A 26423-nucleotide genomic window follows, 5' to 3' on the forward strand; every position below is an offset into this window, starting at 1 on the left:
ACACTCCCCCTTAAGTTGGTGCATACATGTCAAACATGCCCAACTTGCTTATTATAGGATAAAACAACTTGTTGCTAAGTCCCTTGGTAAGAACATCAACCAACTGCTCGTCAGATTTGATGAATGGAATACAAATCACTCCTTGTTCCAATTTTTCTTCGATAAAATGCCGGTCTATCTTAACATGTTTGGTATGGTCATGTTGGACCGGATTGTGAGCAGTGCTAATCGTTGACTTGCTATCACAATAGAGTCGCATAGGGAGGTCAGCCCCTAGACCCAAATCTTGAAGAAGACCCTTGAGCCAGAGAAGTTCACATATACCTTGTGCCATAACTCTAAACTCAGCTTTAGCGCTAGATTGAGCCACCACTGCTTGCTTCTTACTCCTCCACGTAGTTAAATTTCCTCCAACAAAGGTGCAATATCCGGACGTTGATTTTCTATCATCAGGGCTGCTAGCCCAATCTGCATCAGTAAAAGCTTCAATCCGTAGGTGACTATGTGGAGAATATAAAACTCCTTTTCCAGGAGAGGACTTTAAGTACCACAGTATCCTATATGCTGCTTCCATGTGAGAGGAGTGAGGATCATGCATGAATTGACTCACGACACTCACTACAAATGCAATGTCTGGTCGGGAATGAGAGAGGTTAATCAATCGACCGACTAATCTCTGATAACTACCCTTATCGACAGGGTCACCTTCCTTGCCTTTTAAGTGTGTATTGGGCTCAAGTGGAGTATCTTCCGGTTTACAACCAAGCATCCCAATATTGCTTAATAGATTAAGAGTATATTTTCTCTGAGAAAGAGATATGCCCTTAGCTGAATAGGCAACCTCAATCCCTAAGAAATATCGTAACTTCCCCAAATCCTTGACCTCAAATTTAGTGCCCAAGTAGGTCTTCAACTTCTGAATTTCTAGTGCGCCACTCCGTGTGATCACTATGTCGTCTACATAAACAATCACAATGGTGATATGCTGTCCCACTTTCTTCACAAACAACGTGTGGTCTGCATTACTTTGTATAGAGCCATTCGTAATCATGGCTTTGTGAAAGCTACCAAACCAGGCCCTTGGTGAATGCTTTAGGCCATATAAGGCCTTCTTCAATTTGCATATCTTTCCCTGAGTCTCAGAGGTAGCAAAGCCAGGGGGTATGTCCATGTAAACATCTTCTTCCAATTCTCCGTACAAGAAGGCATTCCTCACATCAAGTTGTTGGAGTTCCCATCCTCTGTTGATAGCACAAGAAATGATGACTCTCACTGTATTCATTTTTGCCAGTGGAGCAAATGTTTCTTGATAGTCAATTCCCTGGGTTTGAGTGAACCCTTTGCAACCAGTCGTGCCTTGTACCTTTCTACAGAACCATCTGGTTTGTGCTTCACGACAAAGACTCACTTGCAGCCAACAGGTTTCTTTCCTGGTGGAGGAACAATCAAATCCCAAGCCTGATTTTTCTCAAGGGCACGCATTTCTTCATTCATTGCGTCCTTCCATTTCTGTTCGGCTATTGCTTCCTGCCAGGTGTTAGAAATAGTAACAGAGGATAACGAAGATACAAAGGCATGAAATAAAGGAGTTAGAGAATTATATGACACAAAATTGGAAATTGGATGTTGTGTACAACTCCATTTTGGTTTCCGAACAGCAATTGGTAAATCAAGACTGGGATCAAGAGTGGGATCAAAAGGAAGCTTACCAGGAGGATGAGAAGGACTCGGAGAAGGTGCTGATTGCGTAGGTTTGGTGGTGGTGGTCTCTTTATATCCATGAGAAGGAAAAACTGTTCCTTGAGAGTAAGTCTTCAATTCTTTCTCCCCCTGGACTGTTTGTTGCTGCTCATTCTGTCCCACTTCTTGTTCCTGACTTGTAATCCCATCCTCCAATTCAACAGTGACATGCTCTATAATAGGCACATGAACATCTAGAGGAGCAATCAACGGGACCTTTTCATCCCTTAGAATCTTCCCTTGGAGAGGTACCAGTTCTGGAAAGTATGCTTCAGATTCCCGAAATATCACATCCATTGTGATAAACACCTTCCTAGTAGGAGGATGATAGCATTTATACCCCTTCTGGGTAGCCGAGTAGCCAAGAAAGACACACCGGAGATCCTTGGGATTGAACTTCCTATGAACATGGTGATTTCTAGCAAACGCCACACAGCCAAACACCTTGGGTGGCACAACAAATGTGGAGGATCCCAACAGAAGATCCAAAGGGCAGCGACCTCCTAAGACTTGGGTAGGAAGCCGATTTATCAAGGCTGTAAGAACTGCATCACCCCAAAATCTAGAAGGTACAGCCATAGCAAACATGAGGGTGCGAGCCACCTCCAATAAGTGCCGGTTCTTTCTCTCTGCAACACCATTTTGGGTTGGAGTATCTACACACGAGGTCTGATGAATAATTCCATAGGAATCCAGATAGGAGCGAAAGGCACCATCCATATACTCCTTGCCATTATCAAACCGTAAGACCTTCACCTTGGCATCAAACTGGGTCTGGACCATTTTATGAAACAGGGTAAAACAGGTAAATACATCACTCTAACTATGCATTAAATAAACCCATGTAGTGCGGCTGTAGGAATCAATGAAGGTGACAAACCACTAAAACCCAGAGGTAGAAACACATCGGGCAGGGCCTTATACATCAGAATGAATCAAACTAAATGGAGACAAGCTCCTATTATCAGAAATTGGATAAACACTCCGAGTTTGTTTTGCCAAAGTGCAAGCATCACATGAAAAAGTGTTCAAATTACAACTCTTTATTAAACTAGGAAAAAGAACTGATAAAACACCCATTGGGGGATGGCCCAATGACGATGCCAATTATTCATTTCAAGTAACGCAGAGCTGGTAGATGAAGACGGAGACTGAGATGTCAAGGCTACCGGCGAACCATCAAGCACGTATAGACCACCAACCATCTTACCACATGCAATCATATGACCCGCTTCCAAGTCCTAGAATAAACAATGTTTGGGAAAAAAGGTTTATTTGCAGTTCAAATCCCTTGTTAAGCTACTAATGGACAACAAATTAGTAGAAAACTTAGGAACATGTAAAACCGATGAAAGGCACAGAGAAGAGGTGCATTGAACAATCCCCTTTCCCGAAATAGGAGAAAGAGACCCGTCAGCCACCAACCTTGTTATGGCCAGACAAAGGAAAATATATGGAAAAAAGAGAGGATGAACCTGTCTTATGGTCGGTTGCCCCTGAGTCAATAACCCAAGAATCAGGTATGACCGAGGTGCAATTCCCACTAAACTGAATACCTTGAGTAGAAGTGGGAGTGGAGTTGGAAGGCAGAGAAACAACACAAGCAGCCAAGGAAGGAGACACAGGTGCCGAAGAAGACAAGTCCAATTGAGTCATAATATCCCGGAGATTTTGCAGTTCAACCGCAACTTGCGAAAGAGATTGCTCGGGCTGTTCCTCTGTAGAGGTCTGATTAGCACAAGTAGGCCGATTGGAGCCACCTTTCCCACGCCCTCGAGTATCCGTAGGGCGACCATGAAGCTTCCAACATCGATCCTTCTTGTGCCATTCCTTCCCACAATGATTGCATTTAATAGGAGAGCGATCACCAAATGTCCGATCACTAGTAGCAGGTCAAGAAGAGTTCCCTCGGGAAGAGGTTTGAGAACTAGACATAAGGGCTGTTCGTTCCTGAGTAGCCGGAGTAACCATGATTGTACGCCGACTGTCTTCAGCAGAAAGAATCGCATAGGCCTGCTCAAGGGTGGGAAGGGGATCATGATTTAGAATATTGGTGCGGATTTGATCAAACTCAATGTTGAGGCCATCCAAGGAATCAAACACACACAAACCATCTTCCCAATTCCGAAAAGCTGTGGCATCAACGGCACAGGTTGCGGTAAAGGTGCCTAAAAAATCCAATTGCTGCCACATAGTGCACATTTTATTGCAATATCGAGAGAGGGACAACTCCAACTGTTTGGTAGAGTGGATCTTCTAACGGAGCTTATAGCATTGGGCGGCATTCCCGACCTGAGGACCATTGTTGTCAAGGTGTCGCCTAGGCGCTGCCTAGGCATCCAGGCGCCTTGGTAGCCTTGGGCCCCTGGGTCGCCTAGGCGGGCGCTTTGGACGCCTTGGTCGCCTAATTGGTGTCGCTCTGATTTTGGACCTTCTCCAATGCCTAGGGTTGCCTAGACACCGTGACAACTATGCTGAGGATAGGTGTCCTGGGCTGTTTTCCAGATTTTTGTTGCCTTATCAAGAAGAAGGTACCGCACGACAATTTCTTGGTCCATGGAATTAACGAAATAGGACATGACCAAGAAATTAAAATTCATCCATCGATCCTGTGCGGGACCAGCCTCTGTAGGCCTGACAGTGGTGCCCGTGATGTAGCCAGAGAGACCACGGGATCCAATCGCGAACAAGCAAGAGCGAGACCACAAGAGATAGTTATTGCCATTCAGCTTGATAGGATTCACCGGGAATGGAATAAAGTCACGTTGTGACGAACCATCAAGACCAGATGCAGCAGAAGTGACCTTGGAATTGTCAGGCATAGTGGTTGGATAAAAAAAAATCGCAGGAATAGAAGAAAGAAAACCTAAAAAAAAGATTAGATCATAGAGAGGTTAAAAAGGGCCCTTGGTGGGAGTCAACTCACCATCAAGGGTGGAAAAAGGAGGACATCAAAGCTGGAGAGGCTTCCCGCGAGAAAAAGGAGAAAGGCCGAGAGGCCTGTTGGGGTTGGCGGTGGTCGGTGGGAGGTTGGGAGGTGGTGGCGGAAGCCTGGAGGGGCTGGCGGATGGGTGGTGGTGGTGGTGGCGGAAGGCTGGCAGAAGAGTGGTGGTGGCAACGGAAGGCTGGCGGTGGTTAGGTTAGAACACAATCACAAGAGAAAGAGAAAAAATTCATTGCCCATATTCCCGCAATCTTGGCTCTGATACCATGTTGAATTCCGTGAATCTGGCTTGTCAATGAGACAGAGGCCATACCTTTATTTATAACTTCAGAATATTACAAATATGGAATGATTGACTTAATCCTTATCTAGCTACACATTTAACATGTGCATAATGAACCTAGACACTATAGGTACAAGGACAATATTACCCTTAGGACATAATTACCCTTGAACCCATACTACAACAGATCTTGATACTTCAATTCCCTAAAAATACTTCAAGGGTCCTAGATCTTTAATCTCAAACTGTTGTGCCCATGTAGGTCTTCAGTCTAGCTATCTCAGCCCTGTCATCTCCAGTCACCACAATGTTATCAACATAAACAGTAAGGTCTGTGATGGTACGACTACCTTGCAGGGTAAATAAAGTGTGGTTAGCTTGGCTTTGGAAATTCCCATTCTTCAAAATGGTCTGTCTAAACCTCTCAAGCCAAACCTTCGGTGACTGTTTGAGACCATATAGTGCCTTCTTGAGGAGACACACTTTCCCTTCAGCTGAGGGAAACTTGAAGCCGGGTGGATTCTACATGTACACTTCCTCTTCTAGATCACCATGGAGGCAAGAGTTCTTCACATCCAACTGATACAATGACCAATCTTTTTTAGCCGCCAAAGATAAGAGAATTCTTATTGAGTTGTGCTTAGCCACAAGAGCAAATGTCTCCTGATAATCAATCCCATACACCTGACTGTATCCTTTGGCCACCAACCTGGCCTTGTATCTTTCAACTGTACTATTTGATCGGTACTTGACTATGTAGACCCATTTGCATCCAACTGGAACTCTTCCCCTGAGAAGATCAACCAGTTTCCAAGTGCAGAGTTCTTTTCAAGTGCCAGCATTTCCTCAGACATGGCTTGCTTCCACTTAGGGTCCGACATGGCCTCAGTGACATTCTTGGGAATGGAAATGGAGGGAAGGGCAGCAGTAAAGCAACACCTATGGGAGATAGATCATTATAGGAGACAAACTAGGCTATGGGGTTAGTACAAATTCTCTTTCCCTTTCGAATAGCAAGGGGAAGATCTAACTCAAAGGGAAGAGGTGTGTTACCTGACTCTGAGGAAGATGGATCTCAGGATGTGGATCCAAAGGAGACTTCCCCCCCCCCTCCCCCTTTTTAAATCTTTCTTCAATACATGTAGGAGTCCCATTCTGTCCCAAATAGGTTAGGAGTGTTTTTTTTTTTTTTAAAACTCAGTTATTAGATAGAAAGAGCTGCTTTCCATGCATAAAGAAGTGAGCTGCGGTAATATATTATATCACATATCAAAACTGCAAATTCATGGATATCCACGCATGAAAGACTCATAAGAATTCTGAAATTCAGATATGATAGGCAATAGAAAAAGAACATCTGTACTTCTTGTATAGCTGTTGTCCATGAATATTGGAGTTCAAACTTTGCTGATATATGAAACCCAGCTGTACATCTTTAAATCTGCAATATATAAAAATTCATGACAGTTATCTTGTGAGTTAGTTGCTGTCCACGAATGAGTAACATAATTCCAACATAACTTGCTGAATTAATATTTAAACAAAGTTGCTTCCTCCCATAACAGGTGGCAGCACCAACTCAATGTCTTTTAATTGTAACAACTAGAGGAGCTGCAAGCTGTCCATCGTGAGAGAAACCCAGACAGTCTCCTACATTATCTCTTGTAATGAATACACCTTAATAATTGAACATTATATTGTATGTGGCCCTTAGCTCATCAGTACAACAACAACAAACTCAGCCTTATCCCAACTTAATGGGTTTGGCTACATGGATCCAAACAAAACAAAATAGGGAAAACAGAGTTCTAATCAAAAAGGGAAAGAAAAGATGGGAGAAGAGGGATGGAGAAAAAGATGAGAAATGAAAAAGGAAAAGACAAATGAAAGAAGAAAGAGGAAAGAGGCACAGTCCAGCACGTCAGGAGATTCTCAGCTAAATGGGGTCTGCGACATGGATCCTTGCCCTCCAATAGGCTCTGTCCGAGGTCATACTTGATACAAGACCTAGACTACGCATGCCCTTAGCTCATCAATATAAACAATAATTTAGCCCAAAAATCCAAAATTCCATGGACCTCAAAATGATCGACAAATTGAACCAAATGAACCATAGTAGCAAAAAGCATGAACCATAAATGAACTAATGAATTGAACCATGGGTTAAAACCAATTTAAAAAATACGTATGTTGATGTGTTGCTCCACTCATAGATAACAAACACAGTCCAACTTAGCAAAAATGCAAAATAATTCAGTTTGTGGTTCATTAAAATAATTTCAAGGTTACACTATTCTTATTGATATTTTTTTTATCATGTCATGCTTTATGCTTTAAATGCCCTAGCTATATCCTTCCAGGCCCAGGTAACTGGCATGAAAGGGTCTCAGTCGATTTGTCAAAATATAAATTTTGATTCTGTATTAACTAGTGGATCATTTTCTAGGGCGGGCAGATAGTTGTACTCGGAAAAGCTCCAGACAGTCGAGTTGAAAGAGAATTTGAGGGCCTCGCCAATTTGGTAACTGATTAAGAATGTAACACTACTTATTAAAATAAAATGCAGGGCTTGTATTGTAGGCTAGCATTCTGGATAAAATTACCAGTTTAGTGTTCATCAGTTCAAAAGTGTCATCTTCTTTTCTATTCTGCCTTCTCATTGAACTTATTGATAAAGCTCTTAATTTTCTGATTTAGCATGTCATTTGATTGCATGAATGGTCCCTGTTGAAATATGGGTTTGTCACTGGTTTGGCTCACAGCTGGGCTTGTCCAGTCAGTCCTTCCTCATGTGGCCACGTGCTGCATCATTCTCATAAACTGTTTTCCCTGGGAGAGAACTTTTTTTGGGGGTACACATCAGCCAGGGTCTATTCAATAGATCACCAGTTCAAAAATTAAGTAATACATTTTTTTGGGATAAGCAAGGCAGTAATAGTATTGAAAATATGGAAAAACTAGATGTCATTATTGGTAGTTATATCAGTGTTGTCACATATCCATCTTTCTCATGTATGGGAGACGTGGATAGAGGTGGATGGATCCAATTGATAGAGAATCCACACCCATATCGTTGGTTGAATGTCAACCCAAAAGGAGTAGGGGGAGGAAATATAAAAAATTACAAAAAAAAGTCATTTTTAAAGAATGGAATTGCAGAATTTTGCATGTTTCTGTCACTTTGGACTCACTTTTGAGCACAGTTGTCAAGGCATTGCTTAGGCGTCCGGGCAGGTTTCCAATGGCTGGGCAGTCGATTTTTTTTTAATAATTCTGTTTCTAACATTTTTATTGGCTTGTGCACACGTTTGTGTCTAGGTGAGAAGCATGGGATCATTTAGTATGCAAAAAAAAAAATCAAGAAAGAAATCGAACTTCACTAGTCCACTTCTCTTGTCTACTCATGTTTTTTTCCCCTCTAAATAATGTTGTTTCTAACATTATGTTGTTGCTGTAATGATGTTGCTAGATATAGAGACAAATTAGTGCATAGATTCAATCTGTATTGTTGTTGCTGTAATGCTGTAAGCATAATTATATTATTGCTATACTGATATAATGGATACGTAAAAGAAATGTTGGATTATATGGTCCACAATACCGTGGGGGGTATTCTGGACTTTTTACTGTTTTATTCTTATTTCTATTATGTGGGTTTAGTCCCACATTGCTTACTTGTAACTCTATTATCTATTCTCAATAATATAAATTAGAAGTTTGGGGTGATCATTAATCATCCAAGCATTCAGCTCTAATTCTGATCCTCTCAACATGATATCAGAGCAGGTTTTGGATTAGGGCTCTCCTCTCTTCCATTCTCGATCCCCTCTTGCTCTTCTCTTTCTCGATCTCCCTTTCCTCTCCTTTGTTTCTCTTTTGTTCTTTCATATCTCATAGGGCAGCACTGATGAGGTGATCCATGTGATCTAGTTGCTGCCCTCCATCACCTCAGTTCATGTTATGACAACTTCAATCGATTAGGGCTTGCTTTATGTCTGCGAACTTTGAAGACTTCATATTTTTTGTATTGATTCAATCTCTATTACAAGGAATCTCTCCATCCTTTTTAAAGATCAAGACCTGCGGCAGTTTATTAGCCAAGCCTCTATCTCCAGCCAGCTCTTCTGAAGATCCCCTCTTTAATCGATTTTTTTTCAAGTTTTCCCAAAACCCTGCAAATATCGATCTTGGGGGTACAGCTTTCTGTTAGTGCTGATTTTTGGAAGAGTGATTCAGCAGCCCTACAGGCCCACTCGATCCAAATTTCAGCTTCATCCCTTGCTTTTTTGACAGCCTTCTCCCAAAAATCGATCTCAACATTATCAAGGTTTTTTCAAAAACCCTGACAACTATCGATCTTGGAGTTTCAGGTTTCCATTGGGGCTGGTTTTTGGGGGAGTACTTCAGTCCTATTAGAAGCATACTCGATCCTAGTTTCAGCTCCATTTGGTGTTTCTTTGTCAGCAATCAGCCCTCCATCGATTTCAGCAAAATCAGGGTTTTTTTTTCCAAAACCCTGAAAAAGTCGATCTCAAGGTTTTCTCTTTCACATGTTGCTGGTTTTTTTTAGGCATATCTCCCTATATTAAAAGAGGGTTCTCCACCAAATTTCAGCCCTTATCTTGAAGGGATTCTTGGGTTTCTCATCACTCCAACTTCTCTGTGATCATGGGTGACTCTGCTAATTCTACTGCAACTTCTGTTGGTAATGGCCAGGGCAAATCAGAATTTCATACCTTTTCTACTACTCCAATCAAACTGGATGGTACCAATTATTTGCTTTGGTCTAGGTTTGCTTCCTTTGCCATTGCTAGTTGTGGCCTTACTGTTCACATTAATGGCACCACTGTTATGCTAACTGACACTGGTCAGGCTCAAGAAAGATGGCTTGCCAACCAATGGTGTTCTTATGTCCTACCTGATTGGTTCAGATCTGCAACATAATTTTCTTCTCCTTGATACAACCTCTCAGATTTGGGCTGCTTGCAAGGAAACTTACAGGCAGCTTGGCAATGATGCCCAAGTATATGAACTCAGGCAGAAGGTCCTCCACACTACTCAGGGAGAATTTTCGGTCTCCAAATATTATGCTACTCTACGCAGTCTGTGGCAACAATTGGACCACTTCTCTGATTTTCACCCTACTACAGTTGCTGACATTGCTTCATATAAGAAGCATGTGGACAAGATCAAGGTGTATGATTTTTTGGGTGGTTTAAATGTGGAGTATGACCAGATTTGGGTTCAAGTATTGGGCCACAAGCCTTTTCCCACAATTGGACAATCCTATGCCTTGGTGTCCTCTGAGGAAAACCGTAGGGCTGCTATGCTACACCCACCTATTACTGACAGATCAGCCCTCAAGGCGGCTGCCCCGGCTACTTTTGCACCTGTTGGCACTGCTTCTCTTGGTGATTCAACTACAGGGACTGTTGTTTGTGAGCACTATCACAAACCCTACCACACCAAAGAGAAGTGCTAGAAACTTCATGGGAAACCGGCTGACTTCGAAGCAAAAAGGGCTGCCAATACAAAGACAAAGCCAAAAAACAAGGCTCATCATACTGAGTCTGTTACCACAACTCCTACTATTGACATTGGTCTATCCCAGAATGATCTACAGGCATTCCTACGTGTGCTAAGGACTTCCGTTACTCTTGCCTCTACTACATCTGCGTCTGCCGAACCGCTCACTTTGCTCCTTCAGGTTCACACTTTGCCCGGTCAGGTATTCCATTTGGTGGTCACTGTGCTTCTATAGCTTCCCATCTTTGGATCATAAGTTCTGGAGCTACAGATCACATGACCTTTTCCTCTAGCCTGTTCCATCGTTATTCTCCCACTTCTATGAAAGACAAGGTCAAAGTAGCTGATGGTTCCCTTTCCTCCATATTTAGAAAAGGAATCATCAACTGTATTTCTTCTCATCCTTTGTCCTCTGTTTTACATATTCCTAATTTTACTACTAACCTTCTTTCTGTTAGTAGTATTACTTGTGATCTTAATTGCAAAGTAACCTTTTTTCCTTCCCATTGATGTGTTTCAGGGACCGCACCGTGGTAGAGTGGTATAGCTCGGGTGACCGACGTCTGGTTATGTGTTTCCGGGACCAAGGATATCTACTACAGTAGCACTTATACCCTCATGAGATTTAGTGCTGATGTTAGAAGCATACTTAGATTTAAGCCATTCATCATGGACTATATGCATTTGCTTGTGTGTTTCCCTTGTTGGGCTCAGTGGAGCTCACTCCTGTGGTTAACCTTATTTTTCAGATGACACTACTACTACTACTACTGCTCGTGTTTTTGTGGGAGCTACCTCCTCTTTGGATCCTCCTACTGGTGCAGGAGTTGAGGCTCCGCTGTTTGTGGTGCACGAGGCCTCGTGCACATGTGATGATTGTGCTTTCTCCTGAATCTGGCCTGGCAGTCTAAGCTTCTTCCCCCACTCTTTTTGTGTTTATGACACTTTTGTATAGTTATAGTACAGTTCTTGTATAGTTTTATCTTGTGTTACTTTTGAGAACTGTATAGCTGTAACACAAGTTCAATCCTTTATATAAATGAAATATCACTTAGACTTCTCTTATTATTGATGTTATCTCTATTATTTAAATTGTTTCCGCTGCGTTTAAATTACTGTATTGTGATAACTATTGTGAATAGGGTACTGCACCATCGATCCTTGGGATTGGTTGGATGTCAGAGACGTCCAGTCACACTTGACCCTTATTAACCGGGCCGGGGTGTGACATTTAAGTGGTATCAGAGCGATCGTGCTCTACTTCTATTTGCAATCAAATTCACAGTACAGCAGCTCTTAGACTCATTGATCTGAAGGTGAGTCCAGTTTAGGGTGAAACAGCACGCTCAGGACAAGCTTGTTTTTGCTTTTTCAACCCCCCTCCTTGCCCTCTCCAAAAAGCTTAGAAATGTTAAGACTGCTCTAAAGGATTGGAATGCTAACTTTTTTGGAAACATCCCCCAGCAAGTCTCTGATTGCAAGGCAAAACTTGCCTCTGTTCAGCTTTGGTTGTAGGCTTCCCACCTTGATAGTGCTCTTGCTGCTGAGGAAAAAGTCTTATTTCTGGAGCTCTCGTCTTTGCTGGCCTGGGAGGAAAGTTTTCTCAAGCAGGAGTCGCGAATCAAATGGTTAGAGTTGGGGGACTCAAATTCTGCTTATTTCCATCGCTTTTTGAAAGCGCATGTCAATTACAACTCCATTGTCAAGCTCACTGCTCAAGATGGCTCTACTGCTTCTACAGTAAAAGATATTAAGCATTTGGCTGTTCAACACTTCAAGGATTTATTCAGTGGTACTCCAATGGGCTCCTCTCCTCTCCCGGATGACCTGCTCAATAAATTGCTTCCTCAGCCTTATTTTGACTCCTTGGGCTCTATTCCTAAAGAAGATGAGATAGTTGCTGCCATTCACTCTTTAAAGGTGTTGGGTGCTCCTGGGCCGGATGGTTTCAGTATGGGATTCTTCTTAGCTACCTGGGATATCATCAGATTGGACCTTATTGCTGCCATTGAAAGCTTCTTCGTTAATCCGAATCATGTCAAAGGTATCAATCACACCTTCCTCTGCCTTATTCCAAAGAAGGAGGGAGCTTCTACCATGGATGAATTCAGGCCTATAGCCCTTTGCAACCTACTGTACAAGTTTATTGCCAAGATTCTTGCTCGAAGACTCAAGAGTGTAGTGGGCCTCCTTGTTAACGACAACCAATCAGCCTTCACCCTGGGAGGAGCATCTTTGACAACATCCTTCTTTTCCACGACATTGTCAGAAGGTTTGATAAGAAAAATCATGCCCCCTCTATACTCTTCAAGATTGATCTCCATAAGGCTTTTGACTCTCTCAGGTGGGATTTCATTTCTAAAGTGATGTCCAAGATGGGTTTTCCTACGATATTTGTCAACTGGATTCAAGCTTGTATCACCTCTCCTAGGTTCTCAGTCTTGATTAATGGCAGTCCAGCGGGGTTCTTTGAAGCTAGTGTGGGTATTCGGCAGGGTTGTCCTTTATCCCCTTACTTGTTCACTTTGGCTTTGGAAGTCCTCTCCAGGAAAATCCAAATTGCCACGGATCTGCGGCTCATTCCTCCTCTGCCTAAGTGTAAAGGTCTCAAGCTTACTCACCTGGCTTTCGCTGATTACCTGATGATCTTCTCCAAGGCATCTTTGGCTTCCCTTGATGCCTCCTTGCTTTGTCTTCAGCACTTCTATGAGATGTCCGGCCTTTGCCTCAATCCTGTAAAGTCTCAGCTTTTCTTAGCAGGAGTCTCTGACTCTCTCAAGCTGGCTTTCCTCTGGCGATCAGGATTCCTAGAGGGTCATCTCCCTCTCAAGTACCTGGGCCTCCCCCTTATCCCTTCCAGGCTTACGGCTCATCACTGCACCCCGATGCTTGATCTTATCTGCAAAAGGCTCCAGTTATGGAAAGGCAAGCTTCTCTCCTATGCAGGCAGGTTGGTTCTTATTCGTTTAGTTCTGGAATCTTCTTATATCTATTGGTCAGGCATCTATGGTCTTCCCCAAGCTACAATCAAGTCCTTAGAATCTCTCTTTGCCTCTTTGCTTTGGAAGGGTAAGGAGTCTTCGAGATTCCTTCACCCTCTCAGCTGGGCAGCCGTTTGTCTTCCTAAAAAGGAAGGAGGTCTGGGCATTCGAAGAATCAAAGAGGCAAATTCTGTAGGGATCATCAAGCTCATATGGAAAATTGTCTCTAAACAGAAGAGCATCTGGGTCGATTGGATTTGCCCGAACCTTCTCCGTCAGGACTCCATCTGGTCAGCTTCTGCTACCTCTGACTCTTCTTGGTATGGCGCAAGATCTTGGACTCCCGTCATTTGGTTCTCCACAGCACCAGAACTCAGATTGTAGACGGTCTCTCTACTTATCTTTGGCTCGACCACTGGCACCCTAAGGGGATCCTCATCAGCATGATATCTCCTCGTACCATTTATGCTTCTGGCGTCCACAGGCTCTCCTTGGTTGCTGATATCTTAGGCCCAGCTGGCTGGTCTCCTCCCTCCACTGCCTCCCAGGACCTTACTCACATTTGGAATGATCTTGCCTCCATTCCTCGTAGGCTCTCCAGCAGGGATGACTGTGTTTTGTGGAAAGCTAGCAGCTCCAGTTCCTTCTCCTCAAATTCAGCTTGGGATACTATTCGCCTCAAGGGTCCGCTTATTCCTTGGAGGAAGCTTGTTTGGTTCAAGCATCACATCCCTAGGCATTGCTTCACCGCTTGGAGGATATTCTCCAACTGCCTTCTAACCCAGGCCTTCCTTCGGCACCGCCACATCCAAGTCTCTCCATCTTCCTGCCTTTGCTGGAACAATGTGGAAGACACCGACCATCTTTTCTTCGAGTGCCCAACTGCCAAAGCAATATGGAAAGGAGTCCTGCTCAAATGCTGGCCTGCCCGTCGCAGAATCATGTCGTTCTCCCGCAAATGGATTTGGATTGATATGACTTATGCAGGCTCTTCTATCTGCGATACTGTTGGGAAGCTAGCTTTTTGTGCTACGCAATCATATTTGGATGGAGCGTAATATCAGGAAATGGTCCTCCAACTCCCGCTCCTATCAGCAGATTTGGAATTCCATTTCTTTTGAAATTAAGGCCAAATTAGCCTCAGCTCCTCCTTCTTCTTGTATTGACTCCCCAAGGAACAGGCGCATTGTTGTTTCCTGGGGTCTCACTTCTGTTACGCTTGTTGATCCGGCCCCAAATCTATAAGGGCTGGTCCCTAATTTTTTGTTTTGTTGCGCCCCTCTAGGGGCCATGTAATTTCTCTTTCTCTTTGGTAATGAATTTCTTATTCACCAAAAAAAAAAAAAAAAATTCAACTAAAAGCTAGTAAGTAAGATAAAAATTTGATTGTAAAACACAATGGAAAGTGAAATGGAAAGATAAAAACTTCATATATATATATAAATATATATAGCCAAGTTGTTGGATTACAAAATCAGCACCAAGCACTGATGGCTTATAACCTTTCTTACAACACAGCTAGCCATTCTTGAGTCACCTATGGAGGATTCCGGGGAGCCAACACAGCTAGCCATTCTTGAGTCTGAAGATTCTGCCGGCTGCCTGCATCTGAGCTACATGTGTCAAACATGCTTGGATGCACACATGCAGAAGCTCTCCATTTCCTAGGCTGGATTGTAGGTAATAACCTGTTCTTATATGCTATATATAGTATAATTACTTAATTAATGTAATTGGGGCAGAATGGTAATTACCTCTTGAGGGACCCACTACCCTCACTGGCTTTCCACTTATGTCACATGACATAACTTATATGACTTAAATATAGATGATTTAGTAAGTTAATTCTATAAGGATTAGATTAGAAAAACACTTCAAATAAACTACTTCTCTATGAACCAAACCAAACAAGCCTTAGTTGAGGCTTACCATATAAGGATTTTACATCCTTTCTTCTCATGTCTTACCAAACCAAAAGACCAAAACCGATTCAGCTAAGGAAAGGAGAAGAAGAGAAAAGGAGAGAAAGAGAAGAAGGTTAGGGCTTGAGAATTGGGATCCATTTGGAGCTTGGAACTTGAGGCTCACACTTAAAGCTTGGAATTGGGGCTGCCATTAGCTTCTCTATACTAATTCCTGGTAGGTTACTCAATTCCATTTCTGTTTTAGGTGTAATTCTTCTCCTTCTTCTCTATTTCTTTGAGTTTATAACTCAATTCAGCCCAACCTAGGCAGCCTAGTAATAGATTTGGATAAATTCCCAAATTGGACCATGATTTTGGGTTTAAATAACTTAATACCCTGAACCCACCTTTATTTTACCCTTTACCATTAAATTGGGACCTTGCATGTCAAGATCCATGCATTCCAGCCAAAAACCCCAATTCTGTTTTGGGTAGGCGGATGGAGTTGCAGGTACCAGACGGATGTCCGGCTCCCCCCCCTGCTGTGCTTGATTGGTTTGGCTTGTTAGGGGTTTGACCTAGGGTTCCCTTCTGTACTTAATACATATTATTGTTGTTTATTTAGGACTGTAAGACCAAATAGTGAGGTTGTTGTTGTGGGTTGGAAGCTATTTTGGTTTGGATACTCATCCAACCTTAGGTAAGGGAATTTGACCTTAATTTTGGTGTGTTTGTTGTATTTAATTTCTACTTATTACTGCTGCCATGCCATGCATCATATGAACATAATGATCATGTACTTTTATAGCTTTATCTTCTTTGCATTAGATGATGCATGATTTTAGGATGCATTTCCATGATTGCATTTGCATCTATTACTTGATTTTTGAACTATTATGATTGTTGATATTGCTAGACAGAAATGCTTAAATATCTATGATTGACTCACATGCCATCATGTTAATATGCATTGGGTTAAGATTGGCATGAACCCAGTGCTACGACCCTTACCAACAGGTAATTCAGTTGGGTTAGGATTTGGGGGTTCGTTGGCATCAAATGCGTAATACCTGAGCTGGTGAGTCCCCACCATGGTAGAGTGGTATGGCTCGGGTGACCGACGTCTAGTTATGTGCTTCTGGGACCGAGGATATCATATCTACTACAGTAGCACTTATACCGTCATGAGACTTAGTACTGATGTTAGAAGCATACTTAGATTTAAGTCATTCATCATGGACTATATGTATTTGCTTGTGTGTTTCCCTTGCTGGGCTCAGTGGACATCACCCATGTAGTTAACCTTATTTTTCAGATGACACTACTACTACTACTGCTGGTGTTTCTCTGGGAGCTACCTCCGCTCTGGATCCTCCTACTGGTGTAGGAGTTGAGGCTCCGCTATTTGTGGTGCACGAGGCCTCGGGCACATGTGATGATTGTGCTTTCTCCTGAATTTGGCCTGGCAGTCTAGGCTTCTTCCCCCACTCTTTTTGTGTTTATAACAATTCTGTATAGTTAAGAGTATAGTTCTTGTATAGTTTTATCTTGTGTTACTTTTGAAAACTGTATAGCTATAATACAAGTTCAATCCTTTATATAAATAAAATATCACTTAGACTTCTCTTATTATTGATGTTATCTCTATTATTTAAATTGTTTCCGTTGTATTTAAATTACTGTATTGTGATAACTGTTGTGAATAAGGTACTGCACTTGCGATCCTTGGGATTGGTTGGATGTCAGAGACATCCAGTCACACTTGGCCCTTATTAACCGGGCCGGGGTGTAATAAGATTGGGTAAAGTACATGGTGGATTGTACCTACTTGAAGATGGTCGCCCCTCTCCACCACCATTACCTTCTCTGCTACCTCAGAACTCCTTGGTCTCTTTTGAACTTTACCAATGACACTTTAGATTAGGTCACCCTCCATTAGGAATTGTAGCACATTTATTTCCTAGTTTGGTCACCCCATGTACTAGGAATGACTTTTTTTGTGAGGCTTGTGTTCTGGTCAAACAGACACGCTCCACTTATTTTTTATCAAATAAAAGGAGTTCTTGTTTTCAATTGGTGCATTTTGATTTTTGGGGTCCTAGTCGTAAAACATCTCTTTTTGGTCACCGATGGTTTGTTTCTTTTATTGACTGTTACTCTAAGTACACATGGGGGTATCTTTTACACACAAAAAATCAGGTTTTAAGTGTTTTCAGCATTTTCATAAAATGGTCCAAACTTAGTTCCAGACTACTCTCAAAATATTGAGAAGTGATAATGGAACCGAGTATAAAGAATCTCAATTTCAAAACTATCTAGTTGACCATGGTATTGTACACCATACCAGTTGTGTTGATACCCCTGCCCAGAATGGTGTGGCGGAAAGGAAAAACCGCCACTTGTTAGAGGTGGCCAGGGCTTTGATGTTTGTTAGACATGTCCCATCTCAGTATTGGGGAGATGCTGTCCTTACTGTTGCCTATCTCATCAATAGGCTACCTTCCCAGGTCCTTGACTCCTGTAGTCCAGCTGAGGTTTTAATGGAGAATTCCTCCTTTGTTGTTACTCCCAAGGTGTTTGGTTGTGTGTGTTATGCTAGAGATACTAGATCTCCAGGCAAACTTGAACCTAGGGGGTTACGTTGTATTTTCTTGGGTTATTCTCCAACCTAGAAGGGTTACAATTGCTACCACCCCCCTTCCCACCGTACTTTGGTCAGAATGGATGTTATTTTTCATGAGACCGTTTCCTATTATTCTTCACCACCTCTTTAGGGGGAGAGTTCTAGTGAAGATGTGCTGCCCTTTGAGGTTCCTCCTCTTGCGGTTCCTCCTTTTCTAACTCCTACGGCTACTGTCAAGCCACCTACGGCTACTGTCCAGCCTCCTACGGCTACTGCCCAGCCTCCTTTGATTGCTGCCCAATCTCCCTTGGCTGCTGCCCAACCCCCTCTGGCTGTTCCCCCCTCATTCGAAGGGAGTCCTTTACAGGGGGAGACCATGGGAAAGAGTATTGTTGATGTTCCTACTCAGGGGGAGCTGACTTCTGTCCAGAGAACTATTGGTGAATTTCAGAAGAAGATTGACAACTCCAATATGATCACCTATAAAAAGGGAAACACCAAAAGGGGGCAGCTTCAATCCACTGTAGCACCAATACCCATCCAGTTGCCGGCTCAAGATCCAGATTCTTCCTCTCCTGGTATGCCCTCTTCCTCCGACCTACCTATTGCTCATCGCAAAGGTACTAGGACTTGCACTCTGCATTCCATATCTCGTTTTGTTTATTATAGTTCTCTTTCTCCTTTTCGTGCATTTGTATCTTCTCTTTCTTCTGTTTCCATTCCTAAAAATTGACAAGAAGCATCTACAGATGGAAAGTAGCAGGCAACAATGTTGGAAGAAACGAGAGCACTACACAAAAATATAACGTGGGATCTTGTTGCTCTTCCTCCAGGGAAAAAACCAGTTGGATGTAAATGGGTCTTTGTGGTCAAACACAAGGCAAATGGGACAATTGATCGGTATAAGGCACGACTGGTTGCAAAGGGGTTCACTCAAACTTATGGAGTTGACTATCAGGAGACCTTTACGCCAGTGGCGAAACTCAACACTGTAAGGGTGTTGTTATCTTGTGCTGCAAATCTTGGGTGGGATCTTCAGCAGTTGGATGTAAAGAATGCCTTCCTCCATGGGAAGCTTGAGGAAGAGGTATACATGGACGTTCCACCAGGTTTCTCTGATGACAGGACCAAAGGCAAGGTATGTGAATTGAAGCGTGCTCTTTATGGTTTGAAGCAGTCACCTAGAGCCTGGTTTGGCAGGTTTCACAAGGCTATGATTTCAGCAGGATATAAGCAAAGCAATGCTGATCATGCTTTGTTCATCAGACGAGTTGGTGACAAAGTAACTATTCTCATAGTCTATGTGAATGATATTGTGGTCACTGGTAATGATGGTGATGCTATCAAGAAATTGAAGCACTTCCTTGGCTGTGAGTTTGAAGTAAAGGATCTGGGAACTCTAAAATATTTTCTAGGGATAGAAATTGCTCGATCTTCAAAGGGCATCTTTCTTTCTCAAAGGAAATATATCCTAGATCTATTGTCTGAGACTGGGTTGTTAGGTTGTCATCTTTCAGATACTCCTATGAAAGCTTCTACAAGACTTAGGGAGAAAGAGGGTGAACCTGTCGACAAAGGCCGTTATCAGCGATTAGTAGGCCAACTAATCTATCTCTCTCACACACGACCTGACATAGCCATTGCTGTAAGTTTGGTGAGTCAGTTTATGCATGATCCTTATTCCTCTCACATGGAGGCAGTCCTTCGTATTTTGCGATATTTGAAGTCTGTTCCCGAAAAAGGAATTCTTCTCTCTCCCAATGGTCATCTGAAGGTTGAAGCTTATACTGATGTCGATTGGGTTGGCTCTGCTGACAGAAAGTCAATTTCTGGCTATTGTTCTTTTGTGGGTGGAAACCTTTGTCACGTGGCGTAGCAAGAAGCAAAATGTCGTTGCAAGGTCTAGTGTTGAAGCAGAGTTCCGTGCAATGGCACAAGGAATCTGTGAACTTTTGTGGCTTAGAGGGTTGTTGCAGGATATTGGTGTTGCTGTCCATCTTCCAATGATGCTTTATTGTAGTAATAAAGCGGCCATTAGCATTGCTCATAACCCTGTCCAGCATGATCGTACTAAGCATGTTGAGGTTGACCAACATTTCATCAAGGAGAAGCTCGAAGCCGGACTCATCTGTGTTCCCTTTGTGAAGTCAGCTGATCAGTTAGCCAATGTGTTCACCAAGGGGCTAAGTGGCAAAGTGTTTCTTCCTATCTTAGTCAAGTTGGGCATGCACGACATAGATGCTCCAACTTGAGGGGGAGTGTTGGATTATATGGTCCAGAATACCGTGGGGGGTATTCTGGACTTTTTTACTATTTTATTCTTATTTCTATTAGGTGGATTTAGTCCCACATTGCTTACTTGTAACTCTATTCTCTATTCTCAATAATATAAATTAGAAGCTTGGGGTGATCATTAATCATCCAAGCATTCAGCTCTAATTTTGAACCTCTCAACAAGAAATATTAAGGCGGCTTGTGGCCTAAGCACTTTGGCTGCCCTCCAACGCCTTGGGTCGCCTAGGCACCTTGACAGCTATGCTTTGGAGGCACTATAGTTACTTTCTTGGGGCCAAACCAGTGGGATGGGTTTAGGTCCTATACCACTCGGACTCACCTAAATCTGCCACGAGACATCTTGACAGGTAATAAATTTTGCGAACGGCTTGATTTATAATGAAGCTCTTTAAAATAGTCTAATACTGTCCACAAATAACGTTAATGCAAACTAAAATAGTCTATTACTGTCCACAAATAACGTTAATGCAAACCTGAGTTACTATAAAGTCAATGCATTGATTAATAGTTCATTACAAATAATGGTAATATATTATTCACTAATATTTGTATTTTTAATTGATCAGAAGGTGTCTAGTATGTAGAATAATTATTGTCTACCGGATTCTAAAAATGATCCTATTATTGATGATATTTGTCTGCTTTTGTCTTTAATATATCAAGATCCTGTGATAGAAGAAGTTGACATGTCAAAATTTTGGGATGAGATAGACTAAACATTTTTTTTTTTTTTTGTAATTATCATTATCTATTAAAGTATGCAATATCTGTGTCAATAGAATGTGCAACAACATGATTAGCTGATTAAATATTATCTCTTTTGTTGTTGTAGCATAACCAAGGAACTAGTGTGCGGATTCTTTTGATGTACAGGTAATTCTTGGTGGAACTCTACTCAGTTTGTTACTCAATTATGTAATTTACCTAAATAAGTAGTCTGAAATAGTGGATATGCTATTGGCCTTTTAGTAATTGGAAGTGCACTCCCCCACCTTTTGGTTAAGCGTGACGACACCACCAGATATTTTATTGGTAAATTAATAAGTTTAAAGCTTATAAAGGGAGGTATAGTTTTCCCTTAACATATAGATGCTTAAGAAGCTTCCCCAAGCCTCCCCAATAATTGGAACAAAAATACAAGTGGGGAATATAAAAACTTACCCCTTAGGCCCTTAATTATGATCTCATCTTGGAAGTGGCATATAAGAGAGGATTTTGTAATGTTTGAGCTAGTTGTTACAACGAGATCAAAACTCTGTTAGGCTTAAACGACATCCTAAATTGGCATGTTGTCGGTAGGTTTATTACTCTCACTAATTGGTGGATCACTTGAGGTTACATCCTTGAATCCTATCATGTACCTCTTGCTACCAATACCCGATCTCCATGGTCATGTTGTTTTGCATCTCACTCAATTCTAATTGTGATAGGAGTTTCATCAATTTCTTATAATATTGAAAGTAATCTCCTCATGGATATTGTTGTAACCAAACTTAAACAAGCAGAAATAAAAACAAAAGAAAGCCAAAATTACAAAGCAGAGTCTCCTGAAAGTGAGTATTCAATCCCAAGCCAAATTCGAAGTGCCTTCTTCTTTGTCTGCTACTTCTTAAATAGGCTATGGACTTGAAAATGTTTGGAATCTGGATTTTACTATTTGGTGAATAGTAAATGCCTTGTCACTTTGCTGCTACAGTAAAAGGTGAATAGTGAATGATGCTACAGTGATTTCTGTCGGCCAAACTCTATCTCTTCGTGTGCTGGATGATAAGAACAAATCTTATCTTTTGTAGTCGTCTTGAGATTTTTTATCCTTCAGTCATATTATCAATATTATGCTAAGTAATACTATCACCACTGTCGGTAGATGCATTGTCAGTGCCTTGCTGTTCTTCTATCAGTATTCTTTCTGCTTCAATAAGTTCTTCTGCTTCTAAAAGAAGATCATATGGAACATCTAGATTGTTTAGATGTAAGGAATTGTTGATCAGATCATCTGTTTCTTGAATTTGTTGTTCAGTAAACATCTAATCAACTTAAAAATTTGTACAAAAAAAATTCTTCTGCCATCAGTGATTCTGGTGGTTGCATATCTCTATAGTGGTGCAGTTTTATGCAGTTCTATCAGAGATCCTCTGTATTGTGACTCAGGACAAACTTGTCTTACAAGTTGTAATGCTGTGTCCTCTTCAATCTTTGAAGGGCTAACAAAGTCATTTTCATTGGCACGTCTAAGAATCCAAAATTGATATGATTGGGAAAACTTATCTCGTTGTCTCCATCCTAGAGTTCCAAAGATATCAATAACAATGTAATTCTGAATTCTCCAATTTTTTGTGGTATGATAGATTATGGTTTTGATCATCATAGGAAAGTCAGCTAGGAGATTAGAATTGGGAAGTAGAACAAGTCGACTAACCAATCCCCATTCAATGGAATTGATGTCCCAAGGTTCATAAAGATAAAAAAGAATCCAGAGATGTTGAAATTGATTTTCAAACATATTTTTAAAATATTGGGTTAAAACATTTTTATACTTGACATATTGCTCTTGTTCGTAATAATGTGCAATTTGTGAAAACAGTTCAGAAGGAAAAAGCTGTTTACATTTTCAACAAACAAATTCGTTTAATCCGGTAAAATTCTCGATTTTATGAAAAATGTATTATCATTTAAAAATTTCAAGAAAATTATTTATTTTCTCAAAAGTAAAATCATCATCTCAATTTGTTTGTTTAACAATTTTGAGGATAAGAGTTTGGAAATCATGATTTTTTTTAAATGATTTGCTAATTTTGTAGAAAGCTAACTTAAATGTTTCCGAAACAGTTTTTTCTGTTCAATGACATATGCTTTCCAAGCTCCATTAATTTCTTGGTAGATTTCATCAGGAAGATTTGGATTGAAGAAATCTGAAACTGGTTGAATTTCAGTAAAAGGCAGAGTATTGGGAGTTTTATTCCCTTGTCTTTGAAGGCTTAGATTATTTTGATTCTGGAGTGCATCAAAGTAGGAGATTTCATGCCAAACATTTGACCAAGGGTTTTGAGCAAACTGTATTTGAGAAAGTGGAATTGGTGAAACTCCAAGTTGATTACCTGAAGAAGTAGTTTGCAAGGCATGATTATCATTTATCATGATCCCACGATTAGGGTTTGGAGGAATAAATGGAAGCCGATCCTTTTTTGGCTTCCGTGGCTGAATCCAAGTTCGTTTGCCTTTGTCAGGTGGTTTCTCCGTCATGACTTATCTAGCCTTTTTCTCTGCTAATATAATCACCAATGATGATATTAGTACCTTTGATGAATTCTATTTCAAAAGAAAATTGACAAATATAATTATACCAATTAACTCTATGAGGATTTTCTTTTCGTTTTTTAGCTTTTAAAAAATCTTTTAACAGCTTGATTATCTGTTCTAATAAGAAAATTTTCAGATGCTAAATATATTTAAATCTTTTTATACCATTTTTTATGGCAAGTAACTCTTTTTCATAAATAATATATTTAATTTCATTTGGTTTGAATTTGCCTGAAGTATAACCACAGATTTCTTCCTGTTTTGGATTTTTTGTGGTTTGCATTTTAAAACAGCTCCTCAATGTTCGTTAGAGACATCTGTTTCTAGAATCATACAATCACCTGTTTTAGGAAAACATATGGGTGCTAAATCTGTAATTTCAGATTTTATTTATTTTACTAAATCTATATCACTCTTGTTCCAAGTGAAGACTTGATTATTTTTTAACTTTTGTTGTAATGGTTTTTCTCTTTTTGATAAATTTTTAATAAAATTTCTGCCATAATTTAAGATTTCCAAAAAACTTTGTAATTGGTTTTTATCTTGAATGTTTTCAGGAAAATCTTTTATTGTAAGAACGATGTGATCTTGTAATTGGATTGCATCCTATGTTAAAGTGAGTCCTAAAAATTCTATTGAGGTTTGTTCCATTTCATTTTTCTTAGGGCTAAGAATAATTCCATGTTTTTGGAATAAACAGATATTATTAATAAATGATTTTTATGTTCTTCAGAATTTTTTGAGACGACTAAAATATTATCTATATAAACTATACATAAACCAAGATGATTGAATAGATTATTCATCCACCTTTGAAAAATTTGTGGAACATTGCATAACCCAAAAGGCATAACTGTCCACTAATAATGTTTATAATATGGAACACTAAATACAATCAATGGTTTGGACTCATTAGTTACTTTTTTTTTGCCAAAATCCTGATTTACAATCAAATTTACTATAAATTTTGGCATCTCGTACTTTTTCTATTAACACATCTTTTCGAGGGATACAATATCCATAAAAAATTAAATGTTGATTTAAGTAACGATAGTTTATTACCATCCTTGCTTTGCCTCATTTAATTTTTGCATGGTTTCTTACCATAAAAGCAGGACTAGGGTGTGGACTATTTGTTTCTTCAATAATTCCTTTTGATAAAAGATCTTTTAGTTGGAGATCAAATTCTTCTTTGTTTTGTTTGACATAAAGAAGGGATTTTACTCTAATAACCTTATTTGGGTAATTGAGTTTAAGAGAACAAAATGTAGGACTTTTTGTCCATAATTTTAATGGGTTTTCATCAAAATTTTCTTTTAGATTTTCGAACAGCCAATGTTGTTCATTAATTTGATCAATTGAAAGAGTTGGTGTAAATCCTGTTTCACATCTATATTTGTGATTATTTTGTAGAGGAATATTTACTACTCTTTTGTTTATGGTTAAAGAGATGGAGATTGAATTTACAATAAGGGGTAAATAATTCTGAATAAAATTATTCATTTATTCCCTAATATAATATCTCCATGCATAAAAGGAAAACATAGAATTTTTGGTATTAAAATTTCTTGATCTTCTAAAACTATAGGGATATTGTTAACTTTATATATAATTGCAGATGGTTTTCCTGAAACTCCTTAAGTGTTTATGGATTTGTCTAATTCTATCCATTTTTCCATTGGTAAAGCATTCCATCTACAGCAGTTTGTTGTAACTCCTATATCTATTAATACATCCATTTTATATGGTTTATATTTTGAAAACTCAAATAGAGCTGTAACATAAGTATGTCTCTTTTTATCTTGGTTGGCAGATAATACAAGTTCTTCATTATCTATTATAATTTGTTTGAACATAATTAATGATCTAATATCTTCAGTGTTTTTTGAAGAATTGCTTGATGATCCTATATATAAAGGTATTTTTCCTAGAACAGTTTTGGTGCCAACTAGTTGTTGACCATGGTCTTTATCAATTTTTTTTTACAAGGATCTGATTAGAGGTTTTTTATCTCTTCTATTAAAATATAAACTATTTCCTAAAGCTTGAATATCAATTGTTTGATAGTCAAGAGATTTTCTTCTAGGTGCTATATCATTTATTAACCATTGTTTAAGTAAACTCAGATCTTTCCAATTCATAAGCCTGGATTGAATTTCTGTCTCAAATGATTTTGGTTCAAAAATTTCAACAATTCTTTTATCTACTGGATGAATAGATGTTTGAGTAACATTTGTTAATTCATGCCAGGATTTCCAGCTGATTGCAAGGTTGTGGCTTGATGATTTCATGCCTATACCTTGAGTTTTAATTCTTAGAACAATAGATTCCTTGATGTTAGGATCTGTAACTGAGATAAAGTAATTTGGTTTGAGTCTAAACCAGATAGTTCCATTGACAAGATTTAATTCCATTCCACCAATAAATGCTGAAATTGGATTTTCAATAAATCTTTTATCTAAAACTGCAAGTATAATAGGAGTATCTATTCCTTGTCGAAATAGTGTTGTTATTTCGATTTGGATAATTCTTATATGAATGTTTCTAAGTTGAGGATGTTTTTTACATAATCTCAAAATTTTTTCTTTAATAAATAGAGGAATTTTTATATTACTTTCATCTGTTGCAATAGTTATGGTGTTTCCACTAGCTTGGTCAATGTATCTTTTGGACCAAAAATTTTATTTGGAAAATTTGTTGGCTTCTTCCTTTTTAACCATCTTTTGCTTTTTAAAAAGAGATAGGTCAAAAACAAGATCTTCATGTATAAGATCTGATAAAGGAATGACATCTAGTTATTGATTTGGGATGGATTTGAAGCCATCAA

General features: G+C 40.0%; 1 protein-coding gene across 3 annotated transcripts in view; it reads left to right on the plus strand.

Moving 5' to 3' along the window:
- The window catches only part of LOC122662560 (probable starch synthase 4, chloroplastic/amyloplastic), a 171061-nt gene that overhangs the window by 92430 nt on the left and 52208 nt on the right, over nucleotides 1-26423 (plus strand). For all 3 annotated transcript variants that reach the window (XM_043858224.1, XM_043858223.1, XM_043858225.1), the window contains 2 exons: nucleotides 7414-7488; nucleotides 21129-21169. In XM_043858224.1, the coding sequence (XP_043714159.1) occupies nucleotides 7414-7488; nucleotides 21129-21169 (116 nt within the window). The remainder of the gene's footprint in view (nucleotides 1-7413; nucleotides 7489-21128; nucleotides 21170-26423) is intronic.

Source organism: Telopea speciosissima, chromosome 5 (genome assembly GCF_018873765.1).
Source record: "Telopea speciosissima isolate NSW1024214 ecotype Mountain lineage chromosome 5, Tspe_v1, whole genome shotgun sequence".
NCBI lineage: Eukaryota > Viridiplantae > Streptophyta > Magnoliopsida > Proteales > Proteaceae > Telopea > Telopea speciosissima.